General features: G+C 40.9%; 1 protein-coding gene and 1 long non-coding RNA gene across 4 annotated transcripts in view; both read left to right on the forward strand.

Annotated features, from left to right (window-relative positions):
- Window positions 1-5,175, forward strand: part of PLAG1 (PLAG1 zinc finger) — a 47,342-nt gene extending 42,167 nt beyond the window's left edge. The window contains exons 3-4 of one of the 2 annotated variants that reach the window (XM_030304202.1): window positions 1,648-2,006; window positions 2,528-5,175. In XM_030304202.1, the coding sequence (XP_030160062.1) occupies window positions 1,765-2,006; window positions 2,528-3,785 (1,500 nt within the window). In that variant the 5' untranslated portion in view covers window positions 1,648-1,764 and the 3' untranslated portion in view covers window positions 3,786-5,175. The remainder of the gene's footprint in view (window positions 1-1,647; window positions 2,007-2,527) is intronic. The other variant, XM_030304206.1, reaches the window with a different exon arrangement.
- Window positions 5,176-13,641: 8,466 nt separating this feature from the next.
- LOC115506422 lies at window positions 13,642-15,993 on the forward strand. 2 transcript variants are annotated; one of them, XR_003966370.1, is made up of 4 exons: window positions 13,642-13,892; window positions 14,682-14,750; window positions 15,752-15,813; window positions 15,918-15,993. It is a non-coding gene; the product is annotated as an uncharacterized LOC115506422 (long non-coding RNA). The 2 variants fall into 2 exon arrangements; XR_003966371.1 differs by lacking the exon at window positions 15,752-15,813.
- The last annotated feature ends 7,880 nt before the right edge of the window (window positions 15,994-23,873 follow it).

Raw genomic sequence — 23,873 nt, forward strand, 5'->3', positions numbered from 1 at the left:
GCACAGCTTGAAGGAAGGCCTTGCTTGTGTCTTCCTGCTGACGAAGAAAGTATACGTGAAGCACACACTGGTTAACTTACCCACAGGCTTTACTTTTTAGCCAATGAGTGAATAATTGCCCTGTTTTGCCTGTTTAGGGACAGCCTCCCCCTTCAAATACAGTGGGATCTAGTCCAATATGCACTTTGCTTCACAGAAATTAGATTCAGTCTAGAGCCCCTGCCCAAATATAACTGGACTCTGCAGGAGTCCGTATTCTACATCCAGCCCGTAAGGGCAAATGAGTCTGATGGCAAAACCCAAGGGGTATAAAGAAACGGGCTTTCGTTGTTTTTTGAAATACATCATAGCATGAGAAGTCCAAGTGAGCAGTACTTGATAACACTCATTTAGCGACGTTCAGTTTTCACTTTAAAAAGCAGGTATTTTTTAAAAGAGGTTGTAGGTCTCATCATTTCTGTGCCCCTTAGAAGTGAGTTGTTAGACTGGCACTCAGGAACCTGGAGGAATCCTTTAACTCTTTTTATATCAGGTGGATCTTTGGGGACTTGGTTCCTTACTCTGAGAAATGCAGTTGGTAATACTCACTGTCTCTTGTCCATGAATTTTCAAAGCTTTCAATCAGTTTAAAAAAGTTTTTTAAGTAGACCTACTCTTTGCCATGCAACACGTACACTTCATCCTTCCTCACAGCACCCATAACGAACCGAAGCTCTGACACACCTTTTACCCGAAACACCTCCACAATGATGCGTCCTCGCACAGGTATTGTGCTCCAAGCCAAAAGTCTCACTGGTGTGCCACCCACGGGTCACAGGTGTGCCAAAGACTGATGCCCCTCAACTCTTGGAGAGGCCTGATGACTCGGGCTCATCCACTAACCTCAGGGTGCCCGATGAACAGAATCCTCTCCTGTGATGTGCAAGAAGGCGAGGAAGGAGTACCTCGACCCAATCTTTCTTCCCCCCGAATGATCAGGAGCTGTGATCCTCACTCGCCTCAGTATAACTTCATCCGATACTCTGATTTCAAGAAGAGAAGTCATTTCTCCTCTTGACTCGGAAATCCTTCTGTGTGTGATAATAGAGAGCAAATCTCCACCCTGGGTGGTGCCTTCAACTCTCTCAGGCCTCCTGTGTCTGCATTAAGCACTTCCTCCGTGAACTAAATGGCTCACAGGGTGCCTGTAAGAGTTTCCCGTTGCTTGTCTGTGTTTTTCTGTAACACGGAGTCTGCCCAGAGTTGGCTTGCCCGGGCTAAAGGGGTTTTTTCCACGGTAAAAATATTTGCAGAAACCTTTTTATGCTCTCAGATTTCTATTGTCTAATCCCTTGTCAAAATTGAGGCTTAATAATGCCACTTTTAGTGTCATGTTTCGACGCTTCCTGAGAGTTCCTGGAATCACTACTGCTTTCCCTACGTATGATCATTTGTCAGGTAGAATTTCAGGGGGGTGCGTGAACTGTTCATTCTGAGCAATGCGTTAAGATGTGTTTTGCGAATATAAAGAAACCTACAGATATTACATTAGACCAGCTGAATCCATTTTATGGTTCCTTTTTGAATTCAAAAGCATCACATAGCAAGTAAAATTTTTAAAAATTAAATTTAGTTACAAACTAGTTGTTTCTTATTTTTTTTTTCCAGTCCCTTTTTGCTTTCTTTTACGACCACATGAAACTTGAGAAGCCACCTAAAGCTAAATCATTTAGTGGAGTTGGGCAGTTCCCAAGTGTCCAACAAGAAGGCCTGCTTTAGGCTGCGATGGCCACTGTCATTCCTGGTGATTTGTCAGAAGTAAGAGATACCCAGAAAGTCCCTTCAGGGAAACGTAAGCGTGGTGAAACCAAACCAAGAAAAAACTTCCCTTGCCAACTGTGTGACAAGGCCTTTAACAGTGTTGAGAAATTAAAGGTTCACTCCTACTCTCACACAGGAGAGAGGCCCTACAAGTGCATACAACAAGACTGCACCAAGGCCTTTGTTTCTAAGTACAAATTACAAAGGTATTAAACTCTATTTGTCTTTCAGATTATATTTTCTATTATGTTGGCCATTTGAAGCCGTTGTAAACGTATATATCTGTATACACATTCTTTAGCCGCTTTGCAGAGAGGAAATGTTAACGTAGATTAGACGTGGGCTAGTTTTAGCGTTCTGAGCCACATACTTTTACGTGTTAGTGTCTTTGGATTTTTTTGTAAATGCAATGCTTAATGAGAGTAGAATTTCCGTGCGTACAAAGAAATTGCCAGAAAAGGGTACGGACGTTTTACGTGAGTATGTTCAGGCTCGCTCATTGGCTTTCGTAGTCGTAGCTAGAGGCCGGCAGAAACTAACGTGGCAACTTAAACGGCTCGAGTCCTGCAGAGCCGAGGGGTAGTGACTGTCCTTGTGGCGCATGCTAAGTTAAGACGCGTCCGTAATCAGGGAGTTTCTGGCGTAGCGTAGTAGCGTAGCTTCCGTTTGAAAAGTGAATCCGTAGCACTTGTGTCGTGGTACTTACAGAATATGTCTGTGTTCAAAGGCACATGGCCACTCATTCTCCTGAGAAAACCCACAAGTGTAATTATTGTGAGAAAATGTTCCACCGGAAAGACCACCTGAAGAACCACCTGCACACGCACGACCCTAACAAAGAGACGTTTAAGTGTGAAGAGTGTGGCAAGAACTACAACACCAAGCTCGGCTTCAAACGTCACCTGGCCCTGCACGCCGCCACCAGCGGTGACCTCACCTGCAAGGTCTGCCTGCAGACGTTCGAAAGCACAGGAGTGCTGCTTGAGCACCTCAAGTCTCACGCGGGCAAGTCGTCCGGCGGGGTCAAGGAGAAGAAGCACCAGTGTGAGCACTGCGACCGCCGCTTCTACACCCGGAAGGACGTCCGGAGACACATGGTGGTGCACACTGGAAGAAAGGACTTCCTCTGTCAGTACTGTGCACAGAGATTTGGGCGGAAGGATCACCTGACTCGCCACATGAAGAAGAGTCACAACCAAGAACTTCTGAAGGTCAAGACGGAACCGGTGGACTTTCTCGATCCATTCACCTGCAACGTTTCCGTGCCTATCAAAGATGAGCTCCTTCCGGTGATGTCCTTACCTTCCAGTGAACTGTTGTCAAAGCCATTCACAAACACTTTGCAGTTAAACCTCTACAACACTCCGTTTCAGTCCATGCAGAGCTCGGGACCCGCCCACCAGATGATCACAACTTTACCTTTGGGAATGACGTGCCCGATAGATATGGACGCTGTCCACCCTTCTCACCACCTTTCTTTCAAATACCCCTTCGGTTCTACCTCATACGCGATTTCGATTCCTGAAAAAGAACAGCCACTAAAGGGGGAAATTGAGAGTTACGTGATGGAGCTGCAAGGCGGCGTGCCTGCCTCATCCCAGGAGTCCCAGGCATCATCATCTAAACTGGGGCTGGATCCTCAGATCGGCTCCCTAGATGATGGCGCAGGGGACCTGTCCCTGTCAAAAAGCTCGATTTCCATCAGCGACCCCCTAAACACACCAGCCTTGGATTTTTCCCAGCTGTTTAATTTCATACCCTTAAACGGCCCTCCCTATAATCCTCTGTCGGTGGGGAGCCTCGGAATGAGCTATTCCCAAGAGGAAGCGCATTCTTCTGTGTCTCAGCTGCCCCCCCAGACCCAGGATCTTCAGGATCCCGCAAACACTATAGGTCTCGGCTCCCTGCACTCCCTGTCCGCAGCGTTCACGAGCAGCTTTAGCACGAGCACCACGCTCCCGCGTTTCCATCAGGCTTTCCAGTAGGAGTCCACGACGTGGACCGAACGCAGAAATCTGTGTGTAGCCCTGCCTTAGGTGACCGTTTGTATTTTAGTGCCTACGTTAAAACAGCATAAACATTTCTGCTTTTGTACAGTACCGATTTTCATGAAGCCAGTATGACATAGAAACAAGCTTTTATAAGCGAGCTTCGGAACCGTTTGCGTTCAGTTCTGTTTACCTGGGTATTTTGTCCACGCTCACTGCCAATTGTCCTGTTTTAAGACGGTTTTTCCTCTAGGGAAGCCATTATCATCAGTAGCGGTAAAGTCTTACGAGTCCCACGTTCAAATTACTTTTAGATCTCAAAATGTCCAGTTCTGTCCAATAACCATGGCTCTGCCTTTTGACATTTGGCTCGTTAAAGAGTTTTGCAATAGGATGTAAATTTTCTAAAATGTTTGTGAATAACCTGAGAGTTTTTAAATTTTTACTAGTCTCTAAATGGATTCATAAGCAAATGTTTCAAATGAATTAAGAATCCAGTTTGGGGAGATGATAGATGTTTCTTTAGCTATACCATAATTTCAGGTCAGTATATTTTGAAGACTTTGCTATTGCCTGGCTCAGATATTTTGCTGTCTTTATTATGCACATGTAAGGAAAACGAAACCTAAACACAAAGCACCAGTATTTATAGCAAAAAAAGACTCCTGGGAAGGTGACACAGCATTCCATGTTACTCGGTAGTTGGCCTTAAATCAGTACACAGGATATTTTTTGCCACGTTTCAAAGTTGCTCTCTTTCCGATTGAATAGTGCTAGTCACGTTACGGCATGGGACTCTTCAGAGTCAGTGTGTGGATCGATCTCTGGGCTCCTTAATCCTTTCCGCCTTTCGTGGCCAAAGGGTGGGGTCAAGTGCAGTCAGCAGTTCTATTTTAAAATGTCGGTCCACAGTTAGCCCAGAATCGAGAGCCATTGTGGAACACAGGTGTTAGGTGTGTTTATCCCAGAGCGGACCGTCTCTTCTTGGATGGCGTGATAGATAGACTTCTAAGAAGGCAGATGTGTGATGTAAAGCACTTGGTTCGGCTCGGGAACCTGTCTAGGGATCATGTCCCTTGTTGCCAGGGTTGGAAACTAGCCTCTTGAGGCGTAAAGTCAAAGCATATCGCTTACGTCACTCTTACTTAACGTGAAAGCGACGATCGAGAAGAGTGTGTTCCCTGGACGCAGCAGTTCTTATGGGCTTTCCTCCTAGTAGACAACCACCAGCATCCTTCTGAAGGTCACATTATATTCTTCTAAGTGTTAGCTGGGACATCCGCCTAAGAAACATATCTATTAAGCACTTGCTAACACCTTATTTGGGGACCCTGTCTGTTGGGGTGGGTAGGAGGGGGAAGGTTTATAGAAGAGTGTATATCTCTTGAAAAAAAAAAAAAAAAAAAGAAAAAGAGAAGAAAAATATTTCTGAGTACTCATTAGCCCTGTACGGAAGCTTCTTTTTTTCATTCACAGGGCCGATTATCACTGCAGATTGCGATGTTTACCCAGAATTTCTAAACATGAGTGCAGATTACGGAATATAATACGTTATTTAAAATATTTGGGAGTAGTATAATTTGTGGAAAAATGTAAATTGTAATAATGTAAAGGGGGGGTTTCACTATATATATTATACACACACACATATATCGCACTTCATAGAACCAGAGTTGCTCTCTTAAGGGAGCTTTGGCTCCTGATACTTTATCATGCTCCTATTTTTTTTTTAAATTCTAGGAGCAGTAGTTTTTATACTTATGTATTTAAATTTTATTATTAAAAAATTACATTTTATAAAAAGTGTGTTCCAAAGGCATTAAAATTATATATGTTAATAAGGAAATACATTTAAAATTTTTTTCAAACTGCTCCTAAGCTTTTGATTAGGAGACTATTTGCTCTGAAAGTAGGCTTTTAGCTCTGCTTTATTACTGCTTCCTTTAGTTTCTATGAAACAGATTGCTTACTTAAATCATTAGTTGAATGATTAGTGTTCAATATTGCTTTAATCACCATTAAAAAAAAAAAGGAAAAAGAAATTGGTGACAGAGCACAAATAAATAGAAAACCTATTTTTAAGTAAACGTCACAAATACAAGTGTGGAAGCACTACTTTGTCTAAAATTTGCTTCAGGAGAAGTCAAATTAATGACCTGAGACGCTGGCCTTGGTAGGCTGTATTTCACTGCTCATAAACGATTAAAAAGGGAGTACCAGGATTTATGCAGCAAAGCATTTTGGAAATGGGGAATGGCACCATATGCGTGTATATCTTTTTAGCCTAATTCTCGCCCTGCACGGAATTCAGATACACGGAGGCATTTCTTTCAGGGCACCTGGGTTAGAATTGTAGAGTCTTAATATTCACGTGAACACCCCTCTCTGCCTGTCGCTGCCTCACAGACTTGAAATAACGCTTCCGAGGAAGAGGGACTTTCAGCTCTTTTGTTTCTCACATTGACTCTACTGGTCACCAGAGCCTTTTGGAGAGAATTTCTGTTAAACACGAGGCAGCCTCATTTACTTTAATTGCACAATGGTCTAACAAGGATGCAACACAGAACTGGCTCTTTTTTCCTAGAAAAAGAAAAGTGGACATGTGTTTTTCCATCACCTGGATGTGTTAAAAATAATGATTGCCAATGCTGTTTTTCACTCTCCCCGTGGCCAGAAGCCTCATCCTTGAAATTTCTAGTAGTGCCTTTGCTTGGTTTAAAAAAAGAAAAAACAAAAAAAGGGATTAAGTAAAAACGTAAAAATAATTCAGTTTCTTAGAATTTGGACCTCAGACAAGATATTGAACCTCATTCAGTTTGAACTTCCACACGTGTGTACAGATTCGATCCGCAGACACAAAAGCACGAGTGCGGAAGGGTCTTGGCACCGTAAGCAATATTATCCACTGATGTATGCAAATATCATCTTCATAGTAAAGTGGTCACTGTTACAATTCACATTTTAAACTCCTATTACCGAGTGCAGTTTGCAAAACTCCGGTCGTCCTGGCTGATCACACATCACTCTTTGTGCAACTTTTTCATTTCATTTCGTGTTTCTTCCAAGCTGTGTATTTCTGCCTATTTGTTGCTTGTGCTTTATTAGTCATTTGTGGAATATAGTGATATATTGTGTTAATTGGGACAGTAGCGGTTTTTAAAAACCATATACTGACTGAAACATGAGCCAGAGCTGACTGCTTTATTAAGCTAATAATGAATGTTAAAAGAGTACATAATTCAGGATCGTTCATCTAGTAAGCAATACACGTATATAGGCCAATATTTTTTTTTTTAAAAAAATAGAGCTTGGTCAACCTCTATACTACACATATTACAAGATATAGCACTTTCAAAACGAATCTAAACCTTTACAGAAACTTTCTTATAGGTTATGCCTTTTATTTTAAGACTTATTATAATTTGTTTCAAGTGCCATTAGATGATATATATGTAGGCCTTTGATATATAATGCTTTGTGTTCAAAAATGGTAGATGGTATTTTAAACAGGTACATTTTTACAGTGTTTTCTTATCAATTTGCTATATTGCACAGAATCAGTGTGTGTCTTTTCATAAGGTTTTACAATGGTTTATTTTTTTACAAGGTTTACGTGTCTCAAAACACACTGTCTTCCCAGTATGTAAATTAAAGAATACCAGTTCACCCAAGTTGCTTCTAGCCTACTGAGATCCACGTGACATTGGAGGAGATCTTCTAAATGGCGAGCATTCGTCATTAGCAATGGCAGACTGTTGTCTCTGACGAGTAGTGCCTCAGTTGACTCTGTCTTCTTTTTCTCGCAGGGTGTCAGCAGCCATGCCTACACCACAGATAGTCTTGCTGTGATCACCTAGATCCACGCGAGTCGTGTTGTGTAGTTTTGTGCTAAGAACCCTCCAGGGCGCCCTTTCGATCACGTAGAGCAGACCGATGCCACCAGCATTGGTGAAGGCACACGTAGGCCCTCGTCCCCCTTAGGCCCTTCTACATTATCAGCCCTCTGAGGATGGAAAGGCAGTGTCTTTTGATAAGGGCTCTAGCTCTAGAAATGACAAGAACCATTGCTAATGTATGAAACACTTCCTTGTATAAGCTTCAGTGGTACAGACGAACCAGAATGAATGTTTATCTTCTCAGAAACACTCCTTCGGTATTATGTTGGGTCATGCTGCTAATGGAACTTGGGATACAACTCTTCATGGTGCTACAAACTTCTCTGTCTCGTTCAGTCATATTTTTGTATCCATAGGAAAACAAGAGGACTCCATTAGGCGTAAAGGTGTACAATATATTTTTATACTGTGACTCAATTTGTCATGAACAGACTTTTACAGCACCCACCACAATGTATTTGCGTGCACTTGCAAAAGGAAATCTGGGACGTGCAAATGTTACCGGAACAAACCCAGCTTTTGTCTGCGAGGTGACTGTTACTCAAAGTGAAAAGTGGGCTTCGTAATACGGTGTGGAGTGAAGAACATGCTGTAGGTTACTAACAGCCCTTTGAATTTAACAAAAACTGGGAATCCACTAGGAAATGGATTGCATCATGCCTGAGCATAAGCTGGACTGCTGAAATTGTACTTTTAGCTGACGAGAAAGTGTTTGGACTAGTACTCTCAAGATGTTCTAATGATAAAGGTGTGAGTCAGAATAGACCAGAAAAATCTGCATTCCAGGCTGAATTTTTGTATATTTTTCTTGCATTTAAAAATCGCTCTTCTGTGATATGGGGAAATCAAGTGGCTTATCATGTATATCGTGTACTTAAAATGTATTCACAAACTACTGTTGTATTTGTATAAAATATAGACAAAGATCGTATTTTTTGTGTGTGTATAAGCTCTGTAAAATAGCAATCACATTATGAAGCTGCACTGATACATTTTAAACATCCACATCCAAAGAAGCAGGCTATTTATTGTCCAGTTACCCAGATATAAAATATTACTTTGCTGCTAATTAAACAATAGTACTGCAGCTTTTTGTGGCCTACAGTGTGATGTTTGCTGTAAGAAAAAGATATGTGAACTCCACAGAATATATGAATAAAATTCTAGAATGGCTTTAGATAATGTAGCCCTTCCTGAAGTTTTAATAGAGGATCAACTTCTATTGGGTAAAACTCCTTTTCTTCACTTTGAATTTTAAAGATTTTCTCCTGGGGTTAACATAAGGTTCTAGTAGCTGGCTGGAGGACAATGCTTGGTTGTTGAAAGGAAATGTAAAGTTCCAGGGGTTCTTTTGTTTTGTTGGAAAACTTTTGTACCTTTCAAGGAAGGATAGAAACTGTAAATAAAAAACAGTCGAAATGTCATGCATCAAAACTTTAATCCAGGTGAGAGTCCAGAAAAAAGAATTCCCAAAAGGCCATTAGAATGTATAAACCCATAATGGTTCTTGTTCCCGTGACATAAGATTGGCCTTAAGCATTCCTTTCACACGAAGTGTCGGCCGGTTCCGGTAAATTATCCTTTTGGAGGTTCCCTGGGGGCTCTTCCTCTAAAATTTTGCTGAAAACCCTCCCGTGACGGTTAACTGGACCAAAACGCACACACCGCTTCATCTAAAACTCACCGGTTAAACAGTAATGCAGCTTCAGAAAGAGAGAAATGGTCGGAAGATTCAGTGAGTAATCTGAGCAGAACCAATTGTAGAAATAATTTGTCACGGATTCCCCCAGCACCTCTTTCAGTGTGAGACGAAAAGTCCCTCTTTATACCTTTGGCTCTCCCGATTTAAGGCTCACCTCCTCCTTTCCCGTACTTCATTCCAGGAGATCTAAAAGCGTTTCTTTGTTAACTCTTAACGTTAACGCTCAAGACATTCTTACTTAAATTCGTGCATATGAAATATTTCAAGGACTGTCGATCAAAACAAGATGCTTTCCTTAGTTACAAAGGCTTAGGAAAAGTATGTTTGGGATTAATTCACTCAAGGTATAATCTCCCTAATGGAAAAGTCATTAGAAACGCAGTTTGTTCATTGCTTCCTAGACCCACTGGGGTTAAAAGACTTTTTCATTTGTGTTATCGTTAAATGCAAAAGTTCATACCAAGGGTTTACCATCCAGGGGAGGCAGAGGTTCAGTCTGGCTGTAGACAGCTTGAGGTCTGCTGTCACTTTTCCTTAATCAGACATCTCTTCAGCAAAAGGCACCACTTTGTGCTAAGTCCTAGGGGTATTCCAAAGAAATCAGCTTTATAAAAAGAAGGTGATTTCCTGATCAAGCCTCCGACTGATGATGGCAGCATCATTGCAGTTGGGGAAAGCCTAAAAACTGTATTGAGCCATACCCAGTTACCCTCTTTTGCAGATCAAAAGTGGTCAAAAATTGGCAATTTCAGCCTAAAACGAAAACCAAACAAACAAAAAATCCAGGATGTCTCGACTTCACTGCGTTCTTTGAACACAGAGGTCACTAATACGTTTTTCTACTCAGAAGGTGTTTGACTCTTGGCCAGTGTGATGGTTAATTCTATGCACCAACATGGCCGGGCCGTGGTACTCAGACAAGATGTTGTTGTGGGGGTATTTTTTAGATGTCATTAGCATCTATAATCAGCTCACTTTAAAACAGACTACCCTCCATAAGGTGGGTGGGCCTCATCCAATCAGTTGAAGGCCTTCAGGAGAAAAGACTTGAGGTTCCCCAGCAAGAGGGAATTCTGCCCCCTGACTGCCTTCAGACTCGGGCTGCAACAGCAACACTTCTCTGGGTCTCCAGCCTGCTGCCCTGCCCTGCACATTTCGGGCTTGTCAATTCCATGATCACGTGAGCCAATTTCTTTTATATGTTTATGTTTATATTAACATTTATGTTTATGTTTATATTATTTATATTTATATTTATATTTATATACACGTCTGATTGGTTTCTCTGGAGAACCCTGGCTAATACAACTAGTGTCAACTGTCATTCTTTAGAGGTGCTAGTTTTACCTGGAAAGAAGTAGAAGTCTTTCGATCTCTGATGACAGTGTTCTGCCAGAGAACGTAAATTCCCAGGTTCTGAATGCTTTAGAGAAGAATCACACACACAGAAGAACACGGTGCATAGTGGAGATCGTACACCTAAAGAAGTTGTCAGAATCTCCTTTTCTGTGCTGTTGTTTCGGCTCCCGTTATTGCCAATGAAAAGGGTTTTCTCCTAATGAGCAAGGTTTTACAAAACATCAACGGGCTAACTCTGCTTTCCTCCGTAGAAGCGTGCTTGAAATGTAGACCAATATTTATTATACATGCACGAGTGGAAATACTTGTGAGTTGAATCTTTTCTGAAAGCAGGCAAGAGTCCATTTATAATACCACCTCAGTCAAGGGGTTCAGAGGGGACGAGAGTCACAACTCCCATAAGCTATGGAGTTTTCTATTTCCTGTTAGAATTTTTGCAAAGGTTTAACTTTTGGTTTACTCTATTTGTAACTGGGGAACTTTAATCTTGGGGGTGGCGGGGGGCTTTCAAAGTATTGCCAGTGCATTCAGTAGTCTTACTGGAATGATGTTTCTAAAAATACATAATTGATCTGATATTAACATTGACACACCCCTGATGACATTTCTAGGAAGGCTCCTAGAACCAGACTTTCATGCCCTAGGAATGTTCATTGTGTAAGTGGGTTAATGGCCTAAGCCTTGCCCTATTTAAGATTTCAAGGTATGTCAACTTTTCCCACCCCAGAATTAGTGGCCTCAGTGGCTGTAACAGATACACACCCTTTTAAACATCTCAAAGACCTTATTGTTTCAAGCCTCCAGGCAGATTAGTTCAACTCATCCCCGGTTTTCTAAATTAAATTACCTACCGCAGGAGTAAAGGGCTATGTATTGTATTTTCTGTTGTAAATTCTTTCATACGATATTTCCGTATTTGCTTTTAAATTGTACCTTTACTAACAGAGCATCAGGCTGGTACCAGTGGACCCTGGAAATTCTCATCCATTCTTTTTTTTTTTTAATATTTATCTATTTTTAAGAGAGAGAGAGAGAGACAGAGTGTGAGCAGGGGAGGGGCAGAGAGAGCCAGAGACACAGAATTGGATGCAGGCTCCAGGCTCTGAGCTGTCAGCACAAAGCCCGATGCGGGGCTTGAACTCACAAACCATGAGATCATGACTTGAGCCGAAGTCAGACACTCAACCAACTGAGCCACCCAGGCGCCCCAATTCTCATCCATTCTTAGCAGTGTCTGCCCATTGCCTCCCCTCCGCCTTCTCTCCTTGTCATGTGAAGTGACTCACTGTTCCCTGTGCTCCTCTAGCCCTTTGCCTTCACCTGTCCTCTTCTCCGTCCCCGGAATGCCTCCTTCTTCTGCTGCCGCTCAGGAATCCCACACGCCAAGATCTCAGCCATGCTGCACCCCCATTCCGCACCTTCCCTGGTCTCACCCACTGAAAGGTAACTTATTTTCCCTATGAACGCTTACTACAGCAATGAGGTCTTCTCAGGGATGTGTACATGTTTTAACTCTCCTGAGCACTTGAGGGCGAAACTCTGTTCACACATTTCCCTGCACGTAGCAAATAATTAACACACATTTGTTGGTGTTGGCTGCGGGGCCATCAACCATCTTAATAATTAGGACATGTTTTTTAAAAGAAATACTCTTTCGGGGCTCCTGGGTGGCTCAGGCAGTTGAGCGCCTGACTCTTGATTTCGGCTCGGGTCGTGATCCCAAGGTCTCAGACTCTGCGCTGAATACGGAGCCTGCTTGGGATTCTCTCTCTCCCTCTCCCCCTCCCCCACATGCTGGTGTGTGTGTCCTCTCTCTCTTAGAGAAATAAATATTTTAAAAATAAAAAGATGGTGTGATCATATTTAAAACGTCCATTTTGTTCTGCCCTTTTGCATCAAAACGAGCAAAGTCCACAACAATGTACTATTTCCCAGAAGTGAACCACCTGACATGACTTCACTACAATGGCCCACAACTGGAGAGCCTCTGAGAAATCTAATTCTTGTAAATTTGTACTGCATAAGCTCGTAGCAAGGAGTCGTTAGCTCTGTTTAAAATTTCTGGAAGGTGGGTGACTAGATAATAGGCATCAGTAGGTAAGGTTCTCTCTCTCTTTTTTTTTTTTTTAGTTTATTTATTGTGAGAGAGAGAGAGCGAGCACAAGTGGGGGAGGGGCAGAGAGAAGGAGAGACAGAATCCCAAGCAGGCTCTGCACCATCAGCACATGTAGCACGACGCAGGGCTTGAACCCACAAACTTCGAGATCATGACCTGAGCCGAGATCAAGAGTTGGATGCTCAACCGACTGACCCACCCATGTGCCCCAATAGGCAAGTTTCTTGAGATTTTTATTTCATCAAGTAAAATTCTCGTAACAGAAACTATCTCTTCGAAATCCCCTTAGATCTTACTTAAATTTTAACTTGCCCCATCTTTACAGTTAGACCACTGAATAAAAAGCCACTGAAGGGGAACCTTTTTGTTCGCTTATCCTACACGGACAGTGCAAATGCATTCGTTCTTAAAAAAAAAAAAAAAAATCAAAACCAAACTTTAAAACAAGCAGACGTTGGAAGTTCTCCCCTCACCTTGGCAGACTAGCCCAGGGCGTGAAGGCTGCTTCCCCAGGGCCACCAGCTACCCGAGGCTGGGCACCGGTCTCCAGACACTGCTCAAGCTCCTTCTGTCTCAGGCTGCCGAATTTCCCCACCGGAACCCGCCCACACGCCTCTTACGGGGAGAGGCATCGCTTATCACATGCAAGGCTACAAGCAGAAATCTCTTAAAAAGTCTCATGCTTTACCTTCAATTTTCAAATTCTGGGAGGATAACAAAAACCGTGTGTCTCTGCCTCCCTTGTCAGCACTTACTACTATCTTCATTTTACAGGAAGGAACTAAGGCTCGGAGAGATTGCGAGTTGGAAGTGGCAGGTTTTAAACCAGGTCATTTGACTCTGGGGTCCACGCCAACTGACCGCTATGGTTTCAGGGAAGGCAATATCCAGGCATCCAAAAGGAGAGAAGAAAGTGGGGGTTGAGCATTGGGGAGACAGTGCCCCCAAAATACGATGAGAATTTTTCGCCGAGCTGAAGGAAGATCCAAGACCTGAGATCAACAACGAGCGGAAGAGGATTACCAAAAAAGGTCTGTTCCACCAAGACAAAGTGTAACGAACATGTTCACACAATACAACCTAGCAGCAAAATAGACCAATATCTTAGGAGAAATTCTAGGAGGATTTGGTGAAGCCACAATCCCAGTTAAGAAAATACAGGATTTTTTTTTTTTTTTAATTTGAGAAAGAGAGAGAGAGAGCATGTGTGGAGGGTAGGGGAGCAGAGGGAAAGAGAGAATCTTAAGCAGGCTCCACACTCAGCACAGAGCCCAGTGCGGGGCTCAATCCCACAACTCAGGGAGAGGACATCTACATTACAGCAGGATTTATCTTTCTTTATACTTTTTTTTAAGTTTATTTAGCTTGAGAGACAAAGACAGCCTGATCAGGGGAGGGGCAGAGAGAGGGACAGAGAGGGCATCCCTAGCAGGCTCCACACTGCTAACGTAGAGCCAGACGTGGGGCTCGAACTCATGAAACTGTGAGATCATGACCTGAGCTGAGACCAAGAGTTGGTCACTCAACCATGACCTGATCCAAAATCAAGAGTTGGACGCTCAACCAACTGAGCTACCCAGGCGCCCCCCCCCAAAAAATGTGGGGAATTATGAGAATAAATGAAAAGCAAAAATAAAAAAATTTAGGTCCCAGATGCTTACAATCTGGAAGAAAATCAGAACTGACATCAGACTTACCTGAAACACTGAATGATAGAAGCCAGTAGAGTCAACTAAGTCGTCAAACAGATGTTCGAGCAAAATATGAGTTCTGACACGTAGATTTTTAGAAAGTAAATTATTGTCTTTTTATTAAAAAAGATAAAAAAGCTACAAATAATCCAGAGAAGAAACAATGGAATCAATATGGACATCTCAAGAAAGCAGAAGGTAAGTGGTGAACAATAATGCTAATAATTTGATTAAATCTGAAGTATGATCATTTGTTAGTGGAAAGTATCTTTGAAAGATAAATCCTACTGGGGCACCTGGGTGGCTCAGTTGGTTGAGTGACCAACTCTTGGTCTCAGCTCAGGTCGTGATCTCACAGTTTCATGAGTTCGAGCCCCACGTCTGGCTCTACGTTAGCAGTGTGGAGCCTGCTAGGGATGCCCTCTCTGTCCCTCTCTCTGCCCCTCCCCTGATCAGGCTGTCTTTGTCTCTCTCAAGATAAACTTAAAAAAAAAGTATAAAGAAAGATAAATCCTGCTGTAATGTAGATGTCCTCAAGGGGGTATGTGGTAATCATAAAAGTAGCTGGGGCTTACATATCAAGGTTAGAACACACATGAAAACAGGAGTAAAATAATTTGGAGACCTCTGCATGAAGCCATATAGCAAGGTACTAGGGAGTGAGATTTGGAAAAATCCAGTTTGGTTGGGAAGCAATTTAGAGCAAAAATAATACTGGAAAAGTTCAACTCAAAAAAACATTTTTTTAAGGTTTATTTTTAAATTTTTTTTTTCAACGTTTATTTATTTTTGGGACAGAGAGAGACAGAGCATGAACGGGGGAGGGGCAGAGAGAGAGGGAGACACAGAATCGGAAACAGGCTCCAGGCTCCGAGCCATCAGCCCAGAGCCTGACGCGGGGCTCGAACTCACGGACCGCGAGATCGTGACCTGGCTGAAGTCGGACGCTTAACCGACTGCGCCACCCAGGCGCCCCTTTAAGGTTTATTTTTGAGAGAGAGCAGGGGAAGGGGGCAGGGGCAGAGAGAGACAGAGACACAGAATCCGAAGCAGGCCCCAGGCTCAGAGCTGTCAGCACAGAGCCCGACGTGGGGCTCGAACTCGTGAGATCATGACCTGCATTGAGACCTGTATGGAGTCACCAAGAACAAAAAATGAATTCCCCCCGCCACACCAAATAGTGAAATATTTCCACACAGGCACGGCAGAATTTTGAATCATCCCAACCTTCTTAAACCCTGATAAATATTGCCAGACGAAGGTGAGCATTTTTCTCTGTATTTATTCTTCTCTCAGTTGCTATTTATATGTGCTAACTTCTCCAGATGGATGTTACTACCATAATGTCACTTTCTTCATTCTTAGGATCTTGAAGTATCCAAAGAATTTGGGGGGCACAAGAGGAATTGCCAGTGCTGCGAGCTCTCAGCTGACTATAAAATGTGTAAGTATAATTAGCAACATTTTCCAGACACACAGGTACTAATGTAACTCATCAAAATTATTAACTGTATCTAATACATTGACTTTAAGCATTGCTTGCAAAGATATTTAAATAAATTTGCTTAAGCATTTATAAGAACGCCAATGATGGGCATTCCTTTTGTTTCCTGATCTTGGTCACTATGGTCCGTGCTTTTTTTTTTTTTTTAATTGTTCATTCATTGTTGAGAGAGAGAGAGAGAGCATGAGCAGGGGAGAGGCAGAGAGAGAGGGGGACAGAGGATCCAAAGCGGGCCCGATGCGGAGCTGTAACTCACAAGCCATGAGATCATGATAGGCTGAAGCAGGAAGCCTAACCCACTGAGCCACCGAGGCACCCCTATGCCTTAGTAAGCATCCGTGATCATGGGTCCTTATCAATTGATCCATGGGACAAACTCCCAGAAGGGGAACTCCTGGGTTGAAGAGTATTTGAAATTTTAATTGTAAGGGATGTTGCCAGACTGCTTTCCAAAAACATTACATTGTTCAGGTGCTATAACACTTAACCATCCTATAGCGATATGTGAAAACAGTACCTCCCACTTGCCCAACCAGAAAGTAATAGGCCTTATGTTTCCTTTTAGTTTTGCCTGTCTGACGGGAGTAAAGAGAGGTTCCAATTTTTACTTTACAACATTTTTTTTTTAATGTTCATTTATTTTTGAGAGAGAGCCAGAGCGTGAGCAGGGGAGGGACAGAGAGAGGGAGACACAGAATCCGAGGCAGGCTCCAGGCTCTGAACTGTCAGCACAGAGCCCGACCTCACAGACTGAGAGATCATGACTTGAGTCAGAAATCGGATGCTTAACCGACTGAGCTACCCAGGTGCCTGCCCCTCCACCCCCCCGGCCTTTGTGTTTTAATGGGTTGATTCAGTTCATTCATATTTCACAGTTATATTTTATTATATTCCTTCTATCTTATTCTATACTTATATTTAATATATAATGTTAAATAATATTACATACACTGTATACCATATTGTTATATTGCAATATTGCAATATTATATGTCATTATTTATATTAAGGACTTTTTATTTAAGGTCTTTTACCCTATTTTGGTGAGTTTGATAGAGCTGTTACTAATTTCACTTCTTCCTCTGGTTAATTTTGGTCTTCCTTTGTATGTTTTCATTCCATTAATCATTATTGTCCTGTTTTCCCTGCTTTATTAATCAGTCCCACACAACTCACCAAAATACGAACTATTTTCCTTCACTGAGACACCCCCCACAACACGCTAATTCTTCCCTGCTCACCTCCTCTACCCTTCTCCTCAAGAAAAGATCCCTTTACCTCCCCACCTACACAACCCTCACCACACTACCTGGGGGACTCCAGTATTTTGCAACATCGTTTAGCATTTGTTATTTTCTATAACTCTATTGACCATCTGGTGAAATGTTTCATTCCAAAAGTGGATTTTTAAGTTCTATAATTTTCATTCGGTTGTTTTCTATAATTTCTCTTTCTCTGCTGATGTTTCCCATTTGTTTGTTTAGGGAGTATATTTACTCTTATCCCTTGGAGCATAGGTTGCAAATCCTTTTCTGCTAATTCTAGGCTCTGCTCCCTCTTGCTGTCAAGCCTCCGTCAGTTATCCTTTCTCTTGTGTGTGGCTCACGTTTCTTTTCTTTGTACTTCTAGAAATTTTGTGCATGTGTATTCTAGTAACTTGGGGTATGTTTCTCTAAAGAGTATTTATTGGGTTTGTTTGTTTGTTTGTTTGTAGCCCATCTCCTCCACGGTTAGCTGCAATGGATATAGAGGTTCTTTTTGCTTCCCTGGGGCTACTGGAGTCTGCCCACTAGATGGCTATCAGAAAGTTAGAAATTTGTGCAAATTTATACACATAATCTGGCTCTTACTCGACGGCTCTCTCTTTTCTGGGATTCTCCCCCCTTCACTTTTTCAGCTGCTGTTTTCCCTTTAAACTTTGGTTTTCAAGTCAGTAAGACTGCAGAGTTTTATCTGAGTTTTAGTTGCCCTTGGGAATGTAATACACTTGGAAAGTGACTTTTATTTGCTTCGGTTTATAACACTTGTATCTGAAAAAGCTATGAAATCTGTTAAACCTAAAAAAGTTTCCTCGATTTTATGGGTGTGTTTCTTTGGTTCACTGTGTATGGCCTTTGCCTACAATACAAAGGGTTGTTCTTTTCTTGTGTGTAATCTGGATAGCAGATATTCTGTGTGGTTACTACATCATATGATAAGTCTATGATTAACATGATAATGAACTTTTATGCCATCTTCCAAAATGGTTGTACCAAATTTTTCATTTCTGTGAATAATGAATGAGAGGTCCCGTTGCCCCACATCCTCCTAGTGTTTTGATCTTATACGATTTTTGAATTTTAGCTGGTGTCTCCTTGTTTTGATGTGCATTTCCCAATGATAATTGGGTTTTCATATGCTTATTGGCATATGGTTCATATGTTGAGAAGGTTCATATGTTGAGAACCTTTTCATATGCTTATTGGCAACTGTGTATCATTTTTAGTAAAATGCCTGTTCAGATCCTTGGCCCATTTTTTAAATGAACTTTTTGGTTTTTATTAGGTTATTTTCTTATTGTTAAATGTTGAGAGTTCTTTATATATTTTGGATGTAAATCCTTTATCAGATAGGTATTTTGCATAGACTTTCTCCCAGTCTGTAACTTGTGTTTTAATTGTTTTAAATGTCTCCTTGAAAGAGGAAGTTTTTAACCTTTGTAAAGTTCAATTTATATATATATTTTTCCTTCATGGATTGTACTTTTGGGGTAGTATCTAAAAACTCACCACCGAACCTAAGGTCATGCAGACTTTCTCCCAGATTTCTTTTAAAAGTTGTATAGTGTTATGTTTTACATGTAGATCTATAGTCCATTTTTATTTAATTTTTGTAGAAGATGTGAGGTATGTATCAGGATCCTTTTTTATTTTGTCTTATTTGGCATGTGGACATCCAATTATTCCAGCCCCTCTGGTTTATTTCTGGCCTCCCGATTCTGTTCTGCTGACCTGTGTGTCTATCTTTTTCACCAGTGTCGCACTGTTATAATTACTGTAAAAGTCTCAAACCCAGGGAATGTGAGTCTTCCCAGTATATATTCCTTTTTCAGAATTGGCTTGGCTATTCCTTTTGTCTTTGCATACAGTATGTAGATTGTATTTTCGGATCAGCTTGTGAGTATTTCGCTTGGATTCTGTTTAAGATGATACTGAATGTATAAATCAAATTAGGAAGAACTGACATCTTGCAAATATTGAGCCTTGTAACGTGTGAACCAGGGCATAAGCCCAATCATCTAGATCATCTTTGTTTTTGTTTTTGTTTTTGTGCTTGGCAGTTTCCTGCATATAAATCTGGTATGTATTTTGTCAGTACTGTCTTTGTTATTATTATAAGTGGTATTTTTTAAAATTTCAAATTCCTGTTGGTCACTGGTGGCATATAAGAATACAAGGAACTTTTTTACTCAACGTTTTATTATTTATTTATTTATTTTTGGGACAGAGAGAGACAGAGCATGAACAGGGGAGGGGCAGAGAGAGAGGGAGACACAGAATCGGAAACAGGCTCCAGGCTCCGAGCCATCAGCCCAGAGCCTGACGCGGGGCTCGAACTCACGGACCGCGAGATCGTGACCTGGCTGAAGTCGGACGCTTAACCGACTGTGCCACCCAGGCGCCCCTACAAGGAACTTTTTTAACATTACCTTTGTGTCCTGTGACCTTGCTAAACTCACTTATTAGTTTCAGGGATTTTGTGTGTGTAGATTTTGGGGGACCTTCTACATAGATAATCATCTATGAATAGAGACAGTTTTATTTCTTCCTTTCCAGTCTCTATGTCTTTTCTTTTTCTTGCACAAACCAGGACTTCCAGTATGATATTAAATAGAAGTAGTAACTGAGAACCTCTTTGCACTGAGTCTCTCACCATTAAATACAATGTTATTTGTAAAGTTTTCACGAATCCTTTTTATTAGGTTAAGGAAGTTCTGTCTATTCCTAGGTTGTATGATTTAAAAAAAAATCATGAATAGATGCTGTGTTGAATGCCAGTATTGCATTTACTGATATGATTTTTTTTTTTTTACTATTTAGTATACTAATATAGTGAGCTACAGGGATTGATTTTGAATGTTTAAACCAGCCTTGCATTCCTAGGATGAACCATACTTGATTGCAAGGTAGTATCCTTTTTAATATGTTGCTGAATTTGATTTGCTAATATTTTGTTAGGGATTTCTGTGTCTGTGTTCATGAGAGATGTTGGCCTTAAGTTTTCTTTCTGGTGGATATATGAGAAAAAGTGTGTGTGTGTGTGTGTGTGTGTGTGTGTGTAGATATATAGAGTTATAAATATAAATGAAAGAAAGAAAAAGAAGGAAAGAGTATCTTCATCAGTTTACGGTTATGCATCCAAAAACTTCAACCCAACAACTCAGCAAACAAGCCGAGTTTTTAGCAGATACTAACAAGCTGATTCTAAAATGCATACAGTCTACACAATGTATGTAGACGTCAGTCTAGCATTTTTCATATATTAACTGCTTTCTCCAATAGTGAGGAACCTGGCTCTCATTACACACTATATTTACTTATCCCGTTATGGAATACACATAAAGTAGTTTCATAATTGCTCACCCATACTTTCTAACTAGAGCACAGTATTTGTTTACAGTTCTTGTGGTCTTTAGCCTGTGGGCATATATTCAAAATACTGTGTTCAAAATCATCCTTCATACCCTTTCAGTGTGGTCATGTTATCCAATTAGAATAGATTTAAGTTCCTTTGTTTCTGTGTTCTATTTTTCTGTTATTTCCCACCCTTGTTAATATTTTCTTTAAGCATGTGAAACATTAACATAGTTCTAAAATTCAGAACATATGAAAAAGTAAATCAAAGAAATGCCCGTTTGTCATCACTTCTGTTCCAGTACCCTCATGCTTCCCACCCAATTTCCACCCATTAGCCTTGGAAAACAATCTCATTAGTTTCTGGTCTATTCTTCTTAAGTTTCTTTTCTTTCTCTCTTTTTTTTACTCACAAATAAGCAGACACATGTATATTTTTCTATCTCCCTTTCTTCACATAAAAGGTATATTACAGATATATGCTGATCTACATTTTGCTTTTTCAATGGACAATATATCCTGGGTATCACTCCATGTCAGTCGATAGAAATCACCCTTATTGTTTATTTTACTAAGTAGTGTTACTTTGTGCACATGTAGCATACCTTATTTAACCTCTCTCTCATGTATGGGCACTTCGATTGTTTTCCATATTGTACAATTACAAATAATCATGCAAATGATAACTTTCTTTATATATATTTTCATATTGTCAAGGTATATCTTCACAGTAAATTCTAGAAGTGGATTTATGGGCCAAAATGCTTATGTAATTTTCTTGATTTTTGCAAACTCCTCTCCAAAAGAGTGGTATTAAAGTGTATGTCCATTTATGTTGCTTCTATGAAGATATATTTATACTTTTCTCCAATATCTATAGTTATTTTCATGAAAAGGTTGGTCTGCATGATGTATTTCATCATTATAGAAAACAAGAAATCTGTTGTGCATCACTCTTAAATATGGAATGACAGTCAGTGATCATCGGACATTTCAGGCAACCCCCACATGAAAGAGAGGGACGCCTAGGTGGCTCAGTCAGTTAAACATCTGACTTTTGGTTTTGGCTCAGGTCATGATGTCATGGTTCGTGAGATCTAGCCCCACGTCAGGCCCTGCACTGACAGCATAGAGTCTGATTGGGATTCTCTCTCTCCACCCCTCCCCCCTTCATGCTCTCTCTCTCTCTCCCTCTCTCCTGCTCTGTTCTCTCTCTCTTTCAAAATAAATAAATAAACTTAAATTTTTTAAAATAAAAAAAAGACACAGAGACTAAAATGACAAAAAAAGGAAAAAGGAAACTCAGATGAAACAAAGGCAATGAGGAAGAGAAAATAATTTTTAATCCCTTAATTAATATTCTTAGGGGTATATGTTCACAACACACATAAAAAACAGTGTGTGTGCATGTAATACAAAGACAGAGGTATGTATGTGTAAATACACACACACACACACACACACACGCACTCACACATATATTTCCTAACTCTGCCTCTAAGAGGGCTTAGAAGCAGTGATACAGAGTAGCAGTGAGCACACAAATATCCAGATCTTGGTTTCTAAGTACCATTCTCCACTAACCAGTTCGGAGCTCTCTGGAAAATGGCTAATTCTAAGACTTGGAGCAAGGAAAGTACAAGACAGTCCTGGGACATCTGGTACCAGAAAGTAAAGAAATGTTCAAAAGATGATATGGAACATGTGAAAAATGACACAGGAGCCACTTTGAAGTGGCACCCACTAGCCTACTTTAGGAAAACATGGGCGAAAATAAACAAACAAATACAGCAACAGATTAAAAGCCATGGAATAAAAGAATTTAAAAGGTCATGATAATAAAAACTAAATGAACAAATATAAATAAGTAGAGAAGTGGGATTCTAGCTAATAACTGGAGAAGAAGGGTAATGAAATTAAAAACCTATGAACTGGCAACAATCATAGTGATAATTACTTCACAAGATAATCATCAACGGATATAAACTAGTGGGCTAAGTATTGCCGAGAAGCAGCATGTAGGATTCAAGTACCTTACCACAAAATATTTATTAATTACAAAAAGAGTAACTTTGCTATAGAGAAACCCAGAGTATACCAATTTAAACAGCTGATCAAAGTTAACCTCATTAGTGGGGTGCCTGGGTGGCTCAGCCCGTTAAGTGTCTGACTTCAGCTCAGGTCATGATCTCACAGTCCGTGAGTATGAGCCCCGCATCGGAGCCTGCTTCAGATTCTGTGTCTCCCTCTCTCTCTGCTCCTCTCCTACTCATGTTGACTCCATCTTTCTTTCTCCCTCTCTCTCTCTCTCTCAAAAATAAACATGAAAAAATTTTTTTAAGTTAACCTCATTAGTAATGGAACAAATCAGTTGTCTGTAACTGATCAAATTTAAGCTCATCAGTAATGGGATAAATCAATAGACTACATTGAGAAGAACACAATAGCATTTTCCATCACCGATATTCCTGCCACAATTTTATGACCTGAATTTAGTCATGGGGAAATATCAAATGAATGTAAATTGAGGGAGATTCAACAAAATGCTCTTCAAAAGTGTCAAAGTCATGAAAGACAAAGAAAGACTGAGAAACTGTCTTAGGTTAAAGAAAACTAAAGAGACTTGATAGCTGAATTAGTTTTCTGTTGCTGCTGTAACAAATTACCACAAAATGTGAGAGGAAAGAGAGAAGCTCAAGAAAGACCTACAAGGATCCAGGACTTGCTGGCTTCAAAATAAAATTGTTCTTATTCCCATGATTTCCAAGATATTCAAATTGATAAAAGATCCCATCCAAAGTAGGACTGTAAGTCCCTGGTTAATATCTCGGAAAGATCCGAGACAGTGCCTCAGAAAACCAGTTAGCCAGACAGAATACCATCAAAGCATCTTAAGAGCACAATAAGGTTTCTAGGAATCTTCAGTTTGTGGCCTCTCTGCTGTCCAAGTGGAAGCCTCTCGATGATGCTTGTGTATGTAATTTTTTTAATGAACTGGATTTTGTAAATTGATTCACAGGAAACCCATTATGTTTCTAAAGGAACTGTATCAGCATGCAATTTTAAATGGTAGGAGGCAGTACAAAAGGAAGAAGGATCATGGGGCAGTCGGTTGAGCATCTGACTCTTGATTTCTGCTCAGGTCATAGTCTCACAGTTGTGGGGTCAAGCCCTGAATTGGGCTCTGTGTTGGCTGTGGAGCCT

This window comes from Lynx canadensis, chromosome F2, assembly GCF_007474595.2.
Source record: "Lynx canadensis isolate LIC74 chromosome F2, mLynCan4.pri.v2, whole genome shotgun sequence".
Lineage (NCBI taxonomy): Eukaryota > Metazoa > Chordata > Mammalia > Carnivora > Felidae > Lynx > Lynx canadensis.